We start from the raw sequence: 22,790 nt of genomic DNA, 5'->3' as shown, positions 1-22,790 counted from the left end.
ATTGACTTGAAATTTTAAACTTAAGGTCCTTATACCATGAGGATCCACAATAAGAAATTCAATAAAATTCAATTCAAGATGGCGGAAAAAATGGCGGATAATTACTAAAAACCCATGTTTTTCACGTTTTTCTCAAAAACGGCTCTAACGATTTTCTTCAAATTTATACCATGGATAGCTATCCATAAGCCCTATCAACTGACATGAGTCTCATTTCTGGGAAATTGCAGGAGCTCCGTAATATTCTTGAGAAAAATGACAGTTACTAAAAAAACATGTTTTTCACGATTTTCTCAAAAACGGTTCTAACGATTTTTTTCAAATTCATACCCTGTATAGTTATTTATCAGCTCTATCAACTGGCATGAGTCTTTTTCCTGGGAAACTAATGGGGGGTCCACCCATCCTTGAGAAATGGACTTTGTAACCTCCTTCTTGTGCATAAGGTAGGTAGAGCAGTTTATAAAAAGAACACAGTCATAGTCAAGATATTTCATCTGTAGAACAGCTGTTTTGACGACTTCTAAAAATCATCGAATTTCACAATTTACACAAGGAAAAAGTACTCTGAAAACAATTATAATAAAAACATTATAGTAGTCTGATCGTAGTTGCAAATATGTTGCCGCCAATCGTCATTATGTTATTCCCCTAAATTATGCTCGTTTGAGAATGAGGCTTGCAGTTCAATGAGCAAGGAAAGTTGTGTGAGTGCGCCACACCAGATTTTTATGATAATCTTTATTATCTCATTTCTATAATTGGAAACGTTTTTACTTGACGAAATAAAAAATCCTTAAACAATTCAAAATAGCTGAACCTTTACAATATTTCCTCTTTATTTTATTTTGTGTTCAATTTTCTAGTTTTTTTGAAATTTAATTTAAACATGGACTACGACTACGCCCCGTTTCGGAAAGCAAATTTTCTGACTCCAGCTGTTTACAGTCTAGAACTTAGCTAGATCCCGAGCTCGGAAACCGGCTCTTAATGTCAGTAAATGTTCATAATTGGTTAACGGATTGTTTAAAGTAAACAGTTCGTTTGACTCGTTTGATATCCTCAGTTTTCTAACAATTATTGAGTTGGTCATTCTTGATAGATAATTTATTTTAATGAGTCATTAACTATTATTCCAATCTGCAAGTGTATTGTCAGTAGTTTAATTGAGTTTAATAGTTATATTACCATATTTAATCTCTTGTTTCTAATTGATAGTTTTTCAATTCAAATTTATTCATTCAAGTAAGTCACAATACATTCTGGTCTATACACGAATCCATAATAAATTTTCAATGAGTTAGTAGTTTTTATTCAAATCTGTGTAGTTAATTGATTGTTTAAAGTCTAAGTTTAATAATGTAAGTTCATTTATGAGAGTAGTCTGAGTTTATGTGAGTTAATTTAATCTCTCATTTTTAATGGATAAATAATTAAACTTGAATTTTAAAAAAGACTTTTGAAGTGAAAATACACTTACTTTACGATAGATGATCTTACTACGATATATGATGACCAACAACAGGTCGAAACGATCGTCACTACAAAAGTAAGTGTATTTTCACTTCAAAAGTGTTTTTTAAAATTCAAGTTTAATTTCAACAGTGAAAAAGTATGGATATACAACAGAGTAATCACGCCGATAAATAATTGTTCTAATGAGTCTGTAGTTAAATCTACAGAGTCTCATTTAAATCTGTGAGTTCATTGTCAGTAATTCAATGATTGTTTAGAGTTCAAGTTTAATAACTTCATAATTTATTCTCTCATTATTTATTGATTATTGTTTTAATAAGTCATTAGTTATTATTCAAATCTGTAAGTTTATTGTCAGTAGTTAAATGATAGTTAAGTGTGTTCTGTGATTTGATTGCGTGATAGATTTATCTTAAGCTTTTCACTTTTGTTTGTTTTCGAGGACTAACCAGAGTCGTCACGGTAGTAAGGCTGTCTTAGCCGGTTGGAATAGATTGAATAATAGTTCTGAGGACTTCTGACGGGTCTTGGACTGGTAGGTGTATCAGAGGTGCTATTTTCGTTCGAAGCCGCTAGAGTTGAGTTGTCTACCGCTGAAAAAATCCTGACATGTATCGATTGTGGATTGTGTTGATAGAATTTGTTATAAAAATGTGTTGTACAAAATATAAAAGAGTTGAAGAATCGAAGATGTATACATTAAAGAATATCTCCACATTTCTTGTGCACCTGGAGTGTTGATAGAATGTGTTTGACAAAATGTAAGGAAATTCAGAAATGTCTTCAAATTGGTTGTGAATATGGAGTGTTATGAGTGCCAATAAGAGAAAATGTAGATTGATGAGACGGTATATTTGGAAAAAAATAAGATTGAATTAATTCTCGAACAGATTCTCACATTATCGTAATTCCCTATCAAAAAACTTCACCAAGAGCTAAACATTTCAATTTTTTATCTTACTTGAAGCTTGAATTATACCATAGAGAAGAGATATAGTGAGGTTCACATTATAATGGCAGTGTACGATTGACAATACTGTTGCTGTCCTTTTCTATCATACGACAAAACAGAGAGCACTATCTCTCTCTCGCTTTGCAATGTTGTCTATTTGCCAGAATATTTTGTATTCACTTTTGACAGTGACTGTACAAAAGTGACCAAACAATTCTCAGCCGCCATTTTTTTTTCTTCATTCTATCAAAATACTTGAGTACACAAGTCGTATAATTGATTTAAAATGTATTTTTGAAACAATGAGATAATTTTTAAACATTACCGTATGATAAACACAAATTAAAATACCTGAAATGACATTTTAAAAGTTGATAACTAACCATCCTAGACTTCATCCATGCTTCAGTTAGCCCACCCATATAGATTAGACCTACTCGTACCGGTATAAATAATATTGAAAAGTTATTTAAGAATTAATCCATTGAAATTACTTATTTTTGAATAGGATTTATATTTTTCTATTATTCTTAAAAGAAATTGGAGTAGAATATCTACCAAATAACTTAATTTCTGTTGTTTTGAAATTCAGATTGTTGTGTCACAGCTTTTCAAATTAGCCGCCATTTCAGGTTTGTATAAAAATAAAAATCTGATCTCAATTATGAAAGCAAATTTTTGAATCAAATTATGAAAAAATATATTTCCTTGATTAATTTGACATTAAATTAGTTATTTTATCAAGGAAATGATAATTCTTATTAGATCAAATTTAATGGGATGAATTGAGTAACAGCTGTGTACAGTCAGTGGCAAAATGGAGAGACTTGGCAACGTTTTTCTCCTATCTTTCTTCACTGCCATTATAACGTGGACCTCACTATAGCACAAGAAGATATTCCATGGAATAGGAAGTATATGTTTCAAATTTCACTGTTAACTCAAGTCGACTACTGTCTATTATTGATGTTTTGGCCGGGTGAGAGTGTGAGAACGGAACAGCATGAGAGACTACCAGCGTCACATAGCTTAACCAAAAACAAATAATATATGACTATCGGCTTGAGTTAACAGTGAATTTTGAAACATAAACGCCCTATACCATGATATATCTTCTTATGCTATCTTTTCTCTACGGTTATACTAAGTATTCTTGGAAGTCTTAAAAGTGTAATCACATAAAATATCCAAAAATACATCATACAGATATCTGTTGTAGGAACAGATTTTTGGGTATCCATTGACTGAAAGTCATCCAAACTTAGTGCCGGTTGCACAAAAGCCGGTTGTATTTTAACCGAGATTAATTTCACGAGAACCAATCAGAGAAGGCCTTCTAGAAAAGACCTTCCCTGATTGGTTCTCGTGAAATTAATCACGGTTAAAATACAACCGGCTTGTGTGCAACCGGGCCTTAGTGATAAATATCATTGAATGTTTTGTTCAGCTTCAAGTCGTGACAATTTGAGAAAATCTATCAACTTTGAACAACTGAGATTGAGTTTTATCAACTTATAACGCTTGTCATCCTACATAGGCTAATAATGTTCTTTTCATAACTCCAAGTGAAATGAATGAATCATAAATATGCTTACCATTAATGAAAGGAAGGACTGCCAAAAGCATCAACCCCCATAATACCGGTACCTGTAACAGAATAAATAAAAATCAGTTTTCTTTCAACAAATACGATGATGATTATAAGAGGAAAGGAGTAATAACTAAAGTATTACAATTTGAAAACGATTATAGCATGAGCATTGTTGAATTGATGAAGTTCTTTTAGTTTCAGGTACGGTTTAATCAAAGTTCTTTAGTTTCATGAAGTTCTTTTAGTTTCAGGTTTATTCACTTCATTTTACAATTTTACAAATTCATTCAAAACTGAATATCTTAACTCATGTACTCCCACTTTTGTACAATAATACTTAGAAAAGAAAATCATCCATTCCTTGATAAGAAACAATAATATTAAAGTTTACTTTCCTTTCAAATCGTCGAATAATTTTCTAATAATTTATAAAATTTGCATTACTTTTAGGGGCGCTACTGGACTCCTCCATTATTCTAATGGCGTTTCTAAATGCAAAAATATAGCCAATATTTATGAATATTTGCATTATTTTTAGGGAAGCCAATGGACTTTCCCATTATATTTTGATGACGCTACTACATACAAGGAAGACGGGATCATGTTATTATAACCACACCTGTATTGTGTGCAAAATACAATACGACCTTCACAATAACCAAACCACAAGCTGAAAAATATTGACATCTATTAGTTGACAATAATTGCACTTATTGTGGGAAGACACAGTTAAGGCGTAACGTACAGTAAGCAGGCTTTACGTAGGTAACGTTTGTGCAATACTATACAGTACTATTTCGGAAATGAGACAAGGCCTAAACTATTATAATAGGCGTAGTCCTCCAACTCACTGTCTACCTGAATAAATTTCAGAGATATTAAGAAGGAACGGAAAGATAAAGAAGAGGGAAAAAAAAGAACAAGAAGAAGAGGAAGAAGAAAAAGAAGATGATGATGATGAAGAAGAAGAAGAAGAAGAAGAAGAAGAAGAAGAAGAAGAAGAAGAAGAAGAAGAAGAGAAAGAAGAGGAAGAGGAGAAACAAGAAAAGAAGAAGAAAAAAAACAGAAGAAGACAAGGGGAGGAGGAGAAGAAGAAGACGAGGGTAGGAGAATAAGAAGAAGAAGGAGAAGAAGGAGATGGAGAAGAATAAGATTGATTGATTGATTGTTTTTATTATGTGCTAGGTCTAGACAGACCAATTGCACATCAAAATATTTATTGTCATACTTACTCAATTGCAGCTGTTCTCCATGCATTAAATCAAGCCGGTAAACAGCTGTTTGCAGAAAAAGAAAACATGTGATTTTCATTACAGCATACTACACTGTAAAGAGATCATATGTTTTCTTTACAGTCGAGTATGTTAGGACTCTACTGAGGCCCAATAACATCTGAGTAATTAATATAGGCTTACTAACTCAAATAATTAAAGAACTCATTTGAGGAGTTTCATAAGTTATAAGAACTCATCTGAAATCTTATAATTTAGGGATTTATTATTTTATTTGAGCTCGAAGGGTCTGTCTGTTATGAACTAGGCGCTACAGGCTAGGTCATGTTTATAGAATGCAGTAGCTCGAGCAGCAGCAAGTAGTGGTTTCTTTTTCTCAGCAATATAATTCTTTCTCAGATAAGTATGACAAAACATATTGTACGTAACTTGCACGGTAACGTATTTACCGCATTCATATGATAATTATGCCCTCAACTACGTTTCGGGCAGAAACAATCATACTTATGCGGTAAATTATCGTTACCGGACTTGTTACGTAAAGTGCTATTACATCAGGAATATTATAAGTAGCATGAAAAAAAATAATACAGAATATAATGATATTCTGTATAGCAATACAGAAATTATATACATAATATAATTCACGCAAAAAAAAGATATAAGACTAAGTCGATATAATATAAGACTTAATAGAATATAATCAATGCAATAACTATAATATAGCTATTATTATTAACTATAATATTATTTTGTATTGTCTTAAACATATTATGTGTAAGACAATACAAATAATAATGGACTGGAGACTAATTTTATAATGATAAAGGAACAAAAGTGAACCTTATGCAATATTCAACTAAAATGCACAATGAAAAATAAAGAAGAAGAAGGAAAAGAAGAAGAAGAAAGATATATTGAACTACAGAAAGTCGCTATAGTGAGGTCCCCGTTATAATGGCAGAGGAGAACTATAGGACACATACTTACCTAACATACACATACCATACATAGGACACATACCATACCTACATAGGACACACACCATACCTACCAATACCCGTTGGGTAGTCTACATCAATTCCAGAATAAAAAAAATGAAATCAATAACAACTAATACAACTTAACACACCCAAAAAATGAAACTAATAGCAGCCAATACAACTGGACACACCCATTGACCAAAAACCGATTCATGTTTATCTCCTACACATTGGTGCAAATCTCTCCCACATGATTTATTACGCGTTTTGCCTAAATAAGAGCAGCTACCGCGTGGGTATAGCTAGACGAACAATGCAAGAATATCGAGTCGAATTTTGAGACCAGCCTGCCCCAATACTGAATACATTAACCTATTGAATCTCAAGTGGTATCAGAAGAGTCTCTTCCTCAACCTTCCAAGGTCGGCGCATTTGAGCAATTAATCTCCAGGAGTGTTTTGTTTAATTAATGGAAATCATTCATGAATCCTACGCTGAAAATGGATGAGAGGTGCGTGTGCGTGTGTGTAAGATCGAGTTGAGGATACACAAATTACATAATTGAATTGGTTTTGTTGTGTGTATTAATTTTTATAACAATCGTGGGCTTAGAATATTAATTGATGGTCAGAATTTAATTAATAGTGTATAATGTAAGACTGAATTTCCTACAAAGTTTGAGAAACATAGTTTGAATAATAGTGCACACTTTATGGCTTCTATAGTGAACATTTGATTTGATTAGAGGACAATTTCACAAAAATAAAGAGAAACACAGGGATATAGAACCTATTTTTACTTTCCTTGCCCTATTACCATAGGTAAGGGAAGTATTGCTTTCGGAAAAAAATTAAGGTACCCCAATTTCTAAATTTCTATACGTTTAAAGGTCCCCTGAGTCCAAAGAACTGGTTTTTGGGTATTGGTCTGTATGTGTGTGTGTGTGTGTGTGTGTGTATGAGTGTATGTGCGTCTGTGTACACGATATCTCATCTCCCAATTAACGGAATGACTTGAAATTTGGAACTTAAGGTCCTTTCACTATAAGGATCCGACACGAACAATTTCGATCAAATGCAATTCAAGATGGCGGCTAAAATGACGAAAATGTTGTCAAAAACAGGGTCTTTCGTGATTTTCTCGGAAACGGCTCCAACGATTTTGATCAAATTCATACCTAAAATAGTCATCGATAAGCTCTATCAACTGCCACAAGTCCCATATCTGTAAAAATTTCAGGAGCTCCGCCCCATCAATGCAGATAGATTCCTAATTATCAGGCTTCAGATACAATAGAAACAAAAAAAATCAAGTGGAGTAGATTGAGCATGAAAATCTCTACAATTAATGTTCAGTAACATTTTCACCTAAAATTGAAAATAAGCTTTAAATTCGAGAAAATGTGATTATTCAATTGCAAATTATTGTTGATTCTATTAAATCATTCACTATGAAGAGATAGCAGACCTCATGTGTGTCTCCAGCGTTATTGCCCTGTCACCAGCTGGCTCAAACCTTTGAATAGTAGACTTGAGATGCGCGGGAACACTAGCATCAGGTGATCAATTTTCATAACGGCAAGGAAAGTTGTGTGAGTGCGCCACACTAGATTTTTGAAAAACACTTCACTCACAAGGGCTACTTTTCAACAAATAAATAAAAATTATATAAAAATCTTGTAATAAGAGCAGACTTCTAGCCCTTACTATTCCATTCCCGAATTTGAATTGAAAATTTTTCCAAAAGAGTTTATGAAACACAAACACAAATATTTGAAACAGATCTGTTGTTTCCCTTCCTATCATTTTTCAGATTTTGTGTTTGTGTCATGGAACGAATAAATGAATTTGGAAATAATTTATGAGTCTGTTGAAATCTTTACAAATGCTACACCATTCAACAAATTCTTTTCCGTCATGTTTTATTGTTTCCTCAATTGTTATTTTTTATCAATCCTTATATTTTTTTTATTAACCTTTTTTTAGTAAGCATGAAGTATAATAATTTAAATATGATTCCCCAGTTTGTGATGATTCACTTTCATTTTCTAGTCTTTGATAAGATGTTTTTCCTTTGTTTTGCGACAAAACATGTTTTTATACGAGCTGAGAATTGGATAACACGAATTTTGGATAATTTCAATGATCTGCATTTCGTAAATAACAGACAATCTTCAGCCAAGTTTATTCATTTATTAATATTCATCCATTAAGTTCCGAATGCAGAGATGATGTTGGAGTGAATAAGAATAATGAAGAGATATAATGAATTGTAGTGAGTTGAGTGAACGGAGGAAAAGAGAGAGCATTTGACGGAAAAGGAAATAAATAGATGACGAGAAAGTTATGACCAATCATAATCGAGAATGGGCCTCCATGCATCGTTCCCGCTTGTGATAGGTTGAAGCTGTTTGACACAGTAGTCGGTAGGTGGCAGCACTTGCAATGACGATCAACGCAAAGCAAGAGAAGTTTTTGATCGAAAAAGAAGACAAGTGAAGGAAGAAGAATGAGATTGGATTAGATGAGAGTTCCTCATTCACACAAGTTACAGTATATTCTGGCTAATACACTAATCTATAATGCAAAAAAGGAAAGTATTGGCTTATACACGTACGGGATAGGAAATTCACGAATGACACATCATCTCGTCTGAACTACTGGACTGATCAACTTGAAGTTTTTCATAGAGATTCTTAATTTACCGAAGATGGTTATAGGCCTTTTTTAAATTCTTCAAGATTTTCATTACGTCAAGTTTTCAGTTTGTCAAGATTTAAATTGGATCCTTGCGGAGCACGGGTTACTTACAAGTAATATAATGAAGTATTGAATGAAAAAGATTAAGAAATTGTCAAAAAACCACTGATTTATTGATAATTAGAAAGACCCGTTTCGGTTATTACACCATTGTCCATCTCTGATAAACTTTCGGTCTTTCTAATTATCAATAAATCAGTGGTTTTTTGACAACTTCTTAGTATTTTTCATTCAATATGAATAATTACCACAATATCAACTTCTCAACTACACAAAAAATATAATAAAGGAAAGAATTGGCTTATACACGTACAGGATAGGAGATTCATGAATGACGCATCATCACGTCTGAACTACTGGACTGATTAACTTGAAATCTTGCATATAAATTCCTTAATATGTACCGAGGATTGTTAAATGCCTGTTTCAAACTCTCCAAGATCTCAGTACATCAAGTTTTCAATAAGACCCTAGCAGAGCACGAGTTACCTGCTTGTCAATCATATACCTGTATGAGACAGGGAAAAAGGAACAGGCTTAGAGATTATAAAGAATCATATAGTTATGAGACTGGAAAAGAACAACGATAGTGAGGTCCAAGTTATAATGGCAGTGGATGAAGATAGAAGAATAGCGATACCGATTCTCTACATTGATTAATGATATTTCTATACCGTCAAAAACATAATTGATATCGTTGGGGACCTAGAAAAGGATAGTACCACCGGCTTTGTCGGAAGATAGACAAGGAAAGCAAAACCAAAGTTGATCGAATACTGCCATTATATCGTGGACCTCACTATAGATTAGAAATCATAAAGTTGATAGAGATTTATTGAAAGAATCCTATAAGACTGAAAAGCAACATGACGCAATTTTATTACAATTTTCAGTTGCTTTCCAACCACGCATATAACTTTCACTGCTTGAGTTTTCATAGGGCAACACCCAGAGCCCAACCACCCACTCTATGCAAATTTTACAATAATTTACGACCCGATTTTGCAAATTCCAATTTTGACCTGATCGATTACAACACAGCCTGTATCTGTCTCAATCCCAATGAAACGCGATCAAAATATTTTGCAATTAATTAGAAATTATACCCACGCTGGAAAATTTTTCGAAGTTCCTCTATAGTGAGGTCCACGTTATAATGGTAGTGTTTGATTAGCATTGGTATTGCTATCATTGTCTATCATTGAACAAAGCGGATAGTGCGTTCCTTTTCCAGCTCCACAAAGTTGCCAGATCGTTTTTAGCAATGTAGAGCTGAAGAGATATCTCGCTTTGCTCTCTTGACAGATCGTCTTTTAACAATGTAGAATTAATAAAGAAGAAATAAAGATCAGATTGGCACAGACAAGAAGTTGCATAAGGCAGTTGCACCCAATCTTATGGAGTAGAAATATCCATAAGAAAACTAAGCACAGGATATTCAATACCATCGTGAGAAGTGTAATGACTTATGGTGCAGAAGTGTGGGTGACAAACAAGAAAACTAAAAGTAAAATAAAAGCTGTCGAAATGGAGTTTTGGAGAAGGTGCTGTGCTTTGACCAGAATGGATAAAGTGAGGAATGAGGTGATCAGGGACAGAATGAAGGTGGAGTCTGATATAATGAAATTCATAGAAGACAAGAGGTTGATGTGGTATGGTCATGCCAGAAGAGCTAGTGCCAGTAAGTGGATTGGAATAGTGACAGATTGGAGTCCGTTGGGGCGGAGGAGAAGAGGAAGACCAAGAAGGTCTTGGAGGGATGAAGTGGATTAGGCTATGATGATGAGGAATTTGAGAGATGGGGAGTGGGAAGACAGACAAGGATGGAGGACTCGGCTAAAACAAGGAAGACAGTAAAGTACTGTAAAATCCTAATTTATATATATATATTGTGATGAATCTTTCAAATAGACCTCATGAGAAGAGAGAAAATTGTGATTACCTTTTAAAATGAAAGAATTTGCTAAAGGAATAGTTAGCGACCGAGCGATAAAGCTTACTTATCAATAACTGTATATTAGATAAGAGTACCGTTCTGTACTGAATATTTTCTAGGAAAATTATTCAATCCAATTATAATTATTTTGCAAATAAAACACAAATTGTTTATGAATCGCTCACTGATTTTGAGGTTACACTTTATTTACTATCGATCAGATGTTTTTAAAACAGTTCGAACGCAGCTGACTGATTCAAAGTATTGTCAAATGTCATGCTAGCTTCACGTAAGATATAATACCATCTCTAAAAAATTATAAAACTATCAATAAAGGACCAAGAATTTCAAATAAAAAAATAAAATGTATGTATTATCGTTGAAATTATTTATTATTTAAGAAATTATATTATATGTCAGGTCTTATTGTAACTAACTAGGTCATAGCATGAAATTATATTATTGATAAAACGGCAGAAATTAATTATAACAGTCTCAAACCTAATAAAAATTGTACAAGAATATTAATTCATTAACGATTTAATTCAACTGAACCACATGGTAATTAAATCTCTTTGGCAAGCCTAAGCCAATCATAGTGCATAGAAATAGCACCAAAAAGGTGATCGTTTGAAAGCAACACATGTTAATCTGTTATCAGACAACAACCCTGCCTTATCATTTACGCTAGCACATGTACATTGTATGAGAGGAACTATGTCTATAAGATTCAGCAGTTTTAAGAATTACATGAATTGAATTATTATTGTAATTAAAGGAATTGTATTCTACTGCTTGCCACTGACGTCATGTCTACGTCACAAGCGTTCTACCAATGGCAAATTTTTATGCAAATTATTACATCGAGAATCTGAGAAGAAAGGTCTAGCCAAGAAGCTGAGAGAAAAGACAGCACTTCCCTTTTGAAATCCTCACCGTGCAGATCTCTTTTTATAGTTACCAAGACCTATTTGTGAAAATTTCTTGTTCGATTTTAAATGTTCTATTCGTGAGCCGATATTTTAGGCCAATTTATTTGTTATTTGTAAATTTCTGTTTTCATCAATCGATAAATTAGAAGTTTAAAGTAAATTATCTCATAATTAATTTGGTGAAGGAAATATTAAATTAAAATTCCCCACGTGCTGAAACTGAAGCCTGGATTGCCGCCGATCAAACGATTTTTGATCTGAAGAAGAAAACCACGACCGCCAAGGAAATTCACGTGAGTTATAAGTTTTAAAAGGGGCCCCAATCTACGCTTCGAAAATATTTCAGTGCAGAAAAACATAAATTTTTCTTCGTTAAATTATTGGCCACGCCGACAAGCGCTTTAGCATTTAAGAGCCTAGAATTTATTCATATTTAATTTATAAGAATTTGTAGTTGATTAACTATCCTCCGCTGCCTGAACCACGACCCCGAGCATTTTTAAAAATATTTTATAATTCATTTTTTCACTATTTTTTCAAAACTGTTCAATTTTATCAATCGTAAAATTCTGTCGAATCACGCATGGTATCATGCAAGCACAAGAAAATTTTTAACTATTCTATTAATGCTAAATTATTATCAACCTGTAAATCAAATTCTGAACCTGCACTGTATGATTACATATTTTATTATAATATATTTCAGTTTTGTTAATTCGCTTTCTGAGTTCGATTATTTCTTAAGCCTGTCAATTATTGTGTCTGATACGTTCTATATCATCAAGAACCGATCGAATGCGATCATTGGAATAATTGAATTAAGCTGGATACTGGAACAGGTCTAAGTGGATGTAGCGAGTGGGGTCAGATCGAGATATTTATTCTTTGTCCTTACCTGCTCATATATCAGCTTTTATCTGTTACCTACCTCGACTTTGGAGCGAACACATCAATTGTACAGCAGATGCAGCCGGAGATCATATAGATTCCTACAATAGAGCTTAAAACCCGACAAGACTCTGTTCTCGAAATATATTCTGAACGATATTTGGTCCAAATACCGTATTTTAATCCTTCAGAACTTATTAGAGACGCAGTCCCGTAAATTATCTACATCGGGATTTTTGCTCTACCTGTATGATTTTGTATGCTCATTCTTCACAGGTAATAATTTTAAGGTATCCGTATTCAGTGTTTAGCGATCGCTACACTGCTTATTAAAAATTTCATCATTATACAATTTGTCATTAGAGGAATCAAGGGTGAGCGAGCGTTTAGGCCTCCCGCGATTCCGACAATTGTATTGAGTCTTGTAGTGAGTCAATCAGTCTGGTGTTCATTCAGCGTCCTCACACGCCATTGCAAAATTTATAGCCGCTACACCATTGACTCAGTACAAGATTCACTCTACATGTGTGAAGCCTTCAAATACCGCTCCACAATATATATATAGAATTAATAATTAATTATCAAAATATTTCATCTCAATTAGGAAAATTCATTATGAAATTATTGAAAAATATAATTTCTTGCTTGATAGGATATAAATTGATTATTTTAAACGAGAATGAACAGTTGATATTACATCAATAAACCTGTATCAGCTACCCTCCATAGAAGGCATTAACAAGACAGAGGCAACGGCAACGTTGATCTCCTATCTTTCTCCACTGCCATTATAACGTGGACATCACTATAGTTACACACACACCAATTTTGGACATTCGATTTTTTTCCGTCTTTATGAATTTTATCAGATGAAACGGAAGTTGACAAACATAATCTTCTGTTTAACATCATCTGTTTAATCTAATAGAATTTAGAAGGACGGCAAAATATCGTACGTCCAGAAATCGATGTGTGTGTAACTGGACTGCCGGTTGGTTTTCTCCAGATATTTAGGATGCAGATTACTCCTTTATTTGAAGATATCTTAGGTCATCGTGGAATCAATCACGATTAAAATTTAACCGGCTTTTGTGCAACCGGCACAATGCATTGTTAATGCGATAAACCCTTAAGAAAATCCGCAATGAAGGAGTAGGGTAGGCTACCCGCACAACTCATATATATATTACTACTAGCCGTCAGGCTCGCTTCGCTCGCCATATCAGTCTAGCTGGACCCCCGACTGGATCGTCCAAGATTGAGATCAGCAGGCTCGCTCCGTTCGCCTGCATTTTTCATTTGAGCATTTTTATCATATGTTAGAACGATCCAGTTGGGGGTCCAGACTAAACGTCTGGCTAAACGGATATGGCGAGCGAAGCGAGCCTGACGGCTAGTAATATAATATTCCCAGGATTGAAGTAGCAGTGCCCAATCAATTTTTCGCGATAAATGCATTTAAATCTTTAACTTGGTGCCAACCTAACAAAGTCAACTCAACTTTATGCCAACCTGACAAAATTATTAATTTAGTTGCCAGTTAACAACTGTTTCGAAGAGGTACTCTATCTAGATTCTATAGTAACATATGATATGGAAATTTCAATTATAATATTAAGAGATTGGGAGAAGAAGAATATACATGCTGAAAGACGAACTTTAAACCCTTAAAAACAACCTTTAGAGTTAAAATATTGCCAAAATATTTCTTAGTGCGCCTCTAAAGGGCCAACTGAACATACCTACCAAATTTGAACGTTTTTGGTCCGGTAGATTTTTAGTTATGCGAGTGAGTGAGTGAGTGAGTGAGTCAGTCAGTCAGTCAGTCAGTGAGTGAGTGCCATTTCGCTTTTATATATATATAGATTAAACAAACATGTTTGTCGAACATTTGTTAAGTTTGAGCACGGCTTAATAAGTGACTTGTCAAAAATTGAGGATATTCTAACAACACGTCAACAACTAATAACTTATTCTCAAGGAAGTATCGGACATCTCAATTTGAATTTCAAAATGAGATGTTACCGTACTCAAGTTCAAAGAACAAGAGAACATTAGTCGGCAAATTATGCTTCCTTGAAGAAGAGACAACATATCGTAGAGAGTATAGATGCTTTAGTACTGAAAGGATAACAACAGAAAAAAGTAGCTGATAATGGAGTAGACCTAGTTGGTTCCTAAATTCGTTTACATTCACGTTAGTTCGAAAATGTTAAAACAGAAGGAGACACAAGAAATACATAGCCTACTAAAGTAGAACATGAAGTGAACAACTACAAGACTTAACCTATTGCGGACTATGTGTAACCTTATCTAAATTTGGGAGAGGAATAGCACAAGGTTACCTTATTATTTCTTTCCTTATCATTTTGATGATGTACTTTTTGTATGAATCAATAAAGAAAGAAAGAATATAAAAGTGCGATTAAGTACATTTTGACTTATGTATAAATAGTTATTTGTGCAACTAGTGCGCAAAGTGACAGTTTGCTGCACCGAAAGAAACGTTTACGCCCGAGCCGTAGGCGAGGGCGGAATGGTTTCTTGAGTGCAGCAGAGGAACTTTGCGCACGTATTTCACATTAAGTTTTTCCTACAGTTACCATTGAATATGAAAAGTGGGTAATTATGGGTAAAATTTCCTGAAATCCATCAAATGTTTTTCTGTGTAATTTTATTATTGATAAAAACCTCAATTTATTGTCAAATTGAATAAAAATGTTGTCCTTGGTTATAATATATACTTAATAATTAGCGCGTTGTGCTTCGTTGCACCTCTGCTCACTATAGCAGCCACAGCAGTCACTGTTACCAACTTCATTTTGATTTTGCTGCACTGTTGCTCCATATAACCTACTAAGTATTTTGCGTTGCCATGTTGCAAATCTGGAGTGCAGAAAAATTTTTCCCGCACTAGAGCGGAAAAGTGATTCTTTGCGTTCTGTAATCAGTGCAGCAATGGCCACTTTTCAACGTAACTGTAGGAAATAAGAATAATATATTGGAACCGTTTCGGGCTTAAGCCTGTGATATTTTCTGAAAGTTGTGTTATGTTGAATAATTAAATAAAGAATTTCCAAAGTTTCAAGTTTTGTTTGCAAGACAAAATATGAAGGAAGATAGACTTAACTAGAACGAGGAGGTGTCTCAACAATGCCGATGCAAAACAAATACAACACATTTGTAAACAATATGGAGGTCAGTATTCCAATTATTGCAGCAAGTCACAAATAAAAAGTTTTTTGCTGAGGGTGATGCCCACATGAGCTCTAGGCTTGTGCGTGAGTAATGAGGTGAATGATAATGAGATATGAATGGACCTACAGTTTTAGGTGGGCTCCGAACCACCGGGAAGCGATTTTACAACTCATGAATCATGTCGAGAGGAGTTGGCTCAAGGGGTCACAATTTGTAAACAATACAGAGGTCAGTAATTAAATTTTTGTCGGAACTGAGTTACATTCAAGACATAAGAATATGTAACTGCTATTTGACATAATGTAACTGCCTGAAAAGCAGTCGTTAGGTCATGTCAGAGGCCCTGAAATTGATCAGTTGCGACCTGAAAACTCTGACACTAGACCTGAGCCAGCCAGGTCACTCGATATTATTATTATTATTATTATAAGAATTTAATAAAAAGCCTCCAGTGTGTTCTCTAAGTGTTTGAGGTGGGTTTCCTGAGACAATTAGCCGTTTGGGCTGTGATTTTTGTGTCATTTGTAGCTTTAATATAATAAAGACTCTACTATGATACCGTACAACAAAAATGAAGAGGTCTTTTGGCCACACAGTTGACTCTGAAGATGCTTCTTTATGGGATTCATCTTCTCAACAACAAAATCACAATAAAATAATCGACGAAAATAGTAATCAAAATTTTGTGTCAACAACACAGCAATCGACGAATGTGTTGTAGTTATCGAAAACAGAAAATAATCAACATGACATGTGAGTTCCAAGATGCAGTGAAGTTATACATTGAGATGAATAAGGTCAAGCTTAAAATGGGCATAACTGGTGACAGAGTTAGCTTCCTACAGAAAATTGAAAAATAGTGTAAACTTGTAACACTTTCCTTGAACTGGCCTTGCTCAATATTTACGTGTGTTGACTGTGATACCTACATGGGAAAATGATGTTCCATACATTATTGACCTCAGCCAAGCTTACATCAAGTTTATTTTTTATTTTTTTCATCATTAAATGATGAAGAATTTGATCATTTCTCGAATTATAATATTTGTTGTTGTTGTTGTTGTCCCACCTTCTTCTCACTGATCAATGAAATGAATAAATGATCCATGGAGAAAGTATAGCATATTATATGCTATATTTTTTCTATGGTAATACCAATAGTAGTAACACAAGGTATTACCATAGAGAAACAATAGCATAAGTAGATATCCCATGGTATAGGGCGTTTATGTCGCAACTTTTACTGTTATCTCAAGCTGATAGTCCACGTAGTTCTTTTCTGTGAAGCTTTATGACGCTGGTAGTCTCTCATAATGTGCCTTTCATACAATCTTACCCGGTCAAAACAGTATAAATTGACAATAATCGACAGTAATCGGCTTGAGATAACAGTAAAAGTTGCGACATAAACGCTCTATACCATGGGATATCTACTTACGCTATTGTTTCTCTATGGTATTACTCAACCATTTTAAGGTAGGTATATAACATAATGTATCAAATAAATAAGATATTGTCAATCAATAGAAAACCAGCACATCAATATTAAACAAATAAATTGGAATATTTGTTATCATTCATCAATAATTTTTTTAATAGAATTCTTGAAGTAGGCCTATTCTTAATCGATCTCCAACAAATCAAACTATAGAATGTAGCCAGCTAGAGGGACTCTAGCCAGCTTATAATTTCTCATATAAATCTGATCTCAACTATTATTGTTGAAGTCGGATTTTAAGTTAACAGTGCTGTCATTCCAACTCCAATGACACACATCTCCACATCTGTATCTTGACATTGAAACACTTTTCCAAGTATGTATCATCCCACTTCCACGCAATTTAAATAAGCACCTGGGTCGTTTGTTGGCATGATAATCAGCACCTTCCTACTTTTAATTCAGCATTTCCTAGCGCAAATCTGGCTTGTAACTTTGAAAATCCGATACACAAATTGCTAGATCATGATAAGTACCTAGTGATGATACTCGCAAGGAGAGCTAAAATTACTAGATCCGGTGAAGTAACTAGTGATGATACTTGAAAGGAAGGTGTGAGAGCTAAAATTAGATGCCACATGAACTTGGACTGAATAATAGCTTGGTGTAGAGCATAGCTTCCATGTGCTGATAGATTTTTTTTGGAGTTGTATTCCGGAACTTGTTCTTGATAAATGCCTTGACTTCAAACTCATCGAGTTCAAGTAAGACGTGGAGAATCCATGTAGATCTAGAATTAAATATTGGGAGAGATTCATGACTTATAATGAGTTATAGCTGCATGGCTCATGAAACCTAATGAATTGATCAAGAGATTTGTACCACTATGCCAATAATATGTTAAAAGTTTGACTTCTTCTATGGAAGACGTGTGTATGACAAAGGATTTAGTACAGTAGCGTACAATGCTTCATTTTTGAAGATTATTAAATGAGATGAATTAGATTTTCAAACGGATGATACATGAGCCGAGACTAGAAAGAGTTACAATTGAAAGAATTGATTAAATATATTGGTTTAAGCAAATCTTCATGTAGGTGTATTATTATTAAAAATCTTGATGCATTTTTTAAAAATAAATTCATTTTGAGGACATTGAAGTTCTGTGAAGTTCTCTTGGAATAGTAGTCAATCCATGAAGAAATGAACATTAAATAATATATGAACATATTATGTGTAATATAATATACATATTTCTTAAAATATGTGTATAAATCATTCTGTACTAACAAAAATAGGTAGTCTTCCTGCTTAATTTATCAAATTTGTTCTATTCTGTCCATGGATACTGAATCACTTTGCTTCGAGATTCTGAATATCATACAATTTTTGAAACTTATAATAACAGAATACCCATTGTTTCAACTTTCATTGACATTGAATTTCATCTTCTTGCAAACCAATATAGATGACTCATTTTCATATACATAATAGTTCTTTTATTGAATGATTGATCATCACAGAACGTATTAGACAGTCTAGCAAATCAGATAGTGAATTATTGAAATTAGCAAAAGCCTTGTTGTACCCTTTATTATTAAAAACTTTAAAATATTACAACAATGACTAGTTTCAACCCTAACTTAGGTCATTTTCAAGTTGAAATGTAGAGAATGAATAAAGAAGTATAATATGCTATATAATATGAACATATGCTTATTTTTATATATTTATTTTCTACATTTCAACTTGAAAATGACCTAAGTTGGGGACGAAACTAGCTGTTGTTGTTGGAATATTTTGAAGTTTTTAATAATAAAGGGTACTAAAAGGATTTTATATTCTTTTTATTAATTTGAACAAAAGTAGTCCATGTAAGTGAAGTGTTTTTATGAATAATTATTATCGAAATATCTACAAAGCACCTGAACATGATACTAAAATCATTTGGCTTATACAATATTTGATTGCTATTTATAGCCATACGTTCCTCATAAGGTGCGTACAGATATACGCGCCGCGAACATGAGCAATTCACTTTTAATCAGCTGACTATATCTGTATTTTCACAGAAACGGTGAGATACAGATATAAAAAGCTTGGCATCAGCTGATTAAAAGTGAATTGCTCATGTTCGCGGCGCGTAAATCTGTACGCACCTTGTACGCTGACTATATCTGTATTTTTACAGAAACAGTAAGATACAGATATAAAAAGCTTGGCATCAGCTGATTAAAAGTGAATTGCGCACAGCGTAAATCTGTACGCACCTTTACAGATTAAAAATGCAAAGTCTACAATGATAACCATCACAATACACTTGAAAAAATATGACTAATAGGCCACGAACAAAGTGACACTACAGAAGCTCTAGGCACATGACACAATAATGATCAAGAATAAGTCAAGTAAGCTCAGACTGCAATACCTTTTTTAGTCACACCGTAGAATCAATTCGAATCACAGGGATTCCCCGCACTGGTTGAAAAGAATAGATTAACGGATGAGATCCTGGATAAGTTTGTTGGAATGATTGATGATATTTGATCTAAGAATAGCTTATGGAGGATGGACTTAGTTTTCCTCAACATGGTCAAAAGTTCGTGAGCTATTAATTGGAAGGAACAAGGAAATTAGACGAATATGAAAATGTATTCTATGAATGAATCTCTGATTCCATTCAGTCATTTTATCAATAGCGTATTGAAATTAGCCGTGGTGTTTCATTTTCTTTCCTCACACACAGACTCGTTCCTAGCTTAGGAGTACCATTCGATGGAATAAATTATTTTATAATTTGCATTTCGAATGTTCATAACATATTGCTTTTGAGAATAAAAACTTTATTCATTCATTCAGTCTTCTTATTATGCCGGGAAAAGAATGAGAATTACAGTGATCGGATTTAAAGGTGCGTACAGATTTTCACGCGCCGCGAGCATGAGCAATTCACTTTTAATAAGCTGATGCAACGCTTTTTACATCTATATATTATACCGTTTCTGTAAAAATACAGATATAGTCAGCTGATTAAAAGTGAATTGCTCATGTTCGCGGCGCGTATATCTGTACGCACCTTCAGACACAATCTACTGTTTCTACTAAGATTTTTGAAATGTCGTAATTATTTACCGTACTATATTGACTAATATGTGTAAATTGTAGTGTGTAGTAGGCCTATAAGTTTGACTGTGACAGTTGAGTTCTTCAAATTGATTTTTTTTTTCAATGAATAATGACGATTGTCTCAACGTATTGTATGTTTTATGACAATAAACGATGATTTGATTTGAATAAATGTTGAGTTCTTCAAATTGACACAGTTTTCATCAACTGTGTTTATTCACTTGTCTAGACCAATCTAGAGACCAAACAAATGGAGTGCAACCTGATCAAGTCTCATGAAAATTGATCCTGGTGTCAGTGTTTAAAATTTCATTTTTGTGATGTCAATGTTGGACCTGTCAATTATTTTGAACCACCAACATGGACAAATGACAGTGTGCCAAGGAAACAATGGTTTTACTTTGACATTGAACGTTTTGTGAATTGTAAACTGCACTTTTGAGTGAACACAAAACTTGTATACAAAAAGCTATGGATCAAAACTTTTCAAATAAATCAGAATTGAGTTGATAACAGTAGTAGAATGAATTTATAAGAATTGAGTTTATTATAAGAGTAGTAGAATGAATTATGTGTTAACGTTTGCCCGAATTTTAGCTTATAAGGTTTGTTGGAACTAGCTTTATATTTTACTACTTGTTACATCATGTAATACATTTCTATCCATCATAAACGTTCATAACAATATTAAGTAGTGATAGAGAATTACACCTTGCAATTGCAAAAATAGTTGATATAACTGACATTCCATGGGAATGATTTTAAAATAATTATTTTTGCAAAATAATATATTTCGCACCTAGAGCAGAAAATGAGATTTTTCCGGCTCGAAATCGGTTTTCAAGTCCGAGGCCGTAGGCCGAGGACTAGAAAAGATTGAGAGCCGGAAAAACATTTTTGCCCGTGGTGCGAACGCTATTTTCCGCCACACACAAAAATAAACAATATATATATATATATATATATATATATATATATATATATATATGAAAATAGATGTTTACTAAGCACTACCGAAAGCAGAAGTGGAAGGTGACAGCTCTAGCAAATCTGAGGTAATCTGAATATCAGGAAATTGTCCAAGTATTTTTATTTTTTATTCTGATTTGTCTAAATAGCCTAAAAGATGATGTTCATTATGTGGGAGGTTGAATTTATACTTTTTCATTCTTTCAAATGACAATAAGATGATATTATTATAAATGTTTTAATTAATGAATAATGAACACAAATAATGAAAAGTTTTTTGATCAGCTGTTTTTTTATCACCTTTCTTAGTTCCATGTTAGCGGCTGGAAAGGTTAGCCTACTCTTTCCAGCCTAGGCCGGAAAGAAACCAGTTATGACGTCAGACGAGAGTCGTCTGCAAACAATGTCTTCCAGTTCTACATAGGGACTGGAAAACAGCTGCTTTCTGTGCAGTGTGGCGAAAAAAAAGAATATCAACTGGCAATTTTGAGTGATGAGTTAAATGATAAGATAATATAAAGGATGAAAGAAAAAATATCTCAGAATTGAAGAAAATTTTACTATTGTACCTATTATGAAAACTTTCACAATAATAGTGGAGAATATTGCACAATATTCTCATTGAAAATGCATTCAACATTTGAGGAGTTTCAATTGTTATGGTATCCGAACCAAAAACTTATTCAATTTTATGAAAATTAAACATATTTTCAACTATTAGTTGGAAGATGATGACTATGGGTGTTGAAACCTGTTTGTGTTTTTCTCCAAATAAATCATTGATATTTGATTACATTTCTATGTTTTTGTTATTAGTTAGAAGTTGAATATTTACTTCAAATCAATCACTAACTGAAGTAAATTATATTCTATCATTTCCATCAAAATACTACAACTTTTCAGCCCAAGTAGTACCTACAAATTTACAAAACTTTAAACCACAAATTTCCCACATTTACTGCTATAAAATGATAAACTTTCAATAACATTGTAAAATTATAATAAAGTTTGGATAGTTTACCTCCATCACACTAGTTAGTTGTCCCAGGAAGGTTGAAGCACGATTGAGTCCACACCACGAATGTGCATCTCTTTGAAAACTTTTTGATCTCCGATTGTCCAGATAAGTTGGTGGGGGAGAGTGAGAAAGAATGAGTGATAAAGAGAAAGAAAGAGTGTGTGTGTGAGAGAGAGAGAGCTTGAGAGAGGGTCAAGCAGCTTGGCAATAGCGGGGAGGTAAGGACGCTTAGATTCACTTCAAGTATCAGCATTTTTATATGGGAAGTGTTAGGGCTATTCAAACTGAAAAA

At 33.6% G+C, this 22,790-nt stretch overlaps 1 protein-coding gene across 1 annotated transcript; it reads right to left on the bottom strand.

The window, feature by feature from the left end:
• Positions 1-1,905: 1,905 nt before the first annotated feature.
• LOC111053828 lies at positions 1,906-22,629 on the bottom strand. Its single transcript, XM_039436887.1, has 3 exons — positions 22,502-22,629; positions 4,024-4,075; positions 1,906-2,069 (listed from the first exon to the last, which is right to left on the bottom strand). The coding sequence occupies exons 1-3, from the start codon at positions 22,505-22,507 to the stop codon at positions 1,921-1,923; spliced, it is 207 nt and encodes a 68-aa protein (XP_039292821.1). The 5' UTR covers positions 22,508-22,629; the 3' UTR covers positions 1,906-1,920.
• Between the last annotated feature and the right edge of the window lie 161 nt (positions 22,630-22,790).

This window comes from Nilaparvata lugens, chromosome 10, assembly GCF_014356525.2.
Source record: "Nilaparvata lugens isolate BPH chromosome 10, ASM1435652v1, whole genome shotgun sequence".
NCBI lineage: Eukaryota > Metazoa > Arthropoda > Insecta > Hemiptera > Delphacidae > Nilaparvata > Nilaparvata lugens.
The sequence above is the reverse complement of the archived record's forward strand: the minus strand, read 5'-3'. Positions and strand labels throughout refer to the sequence as shown.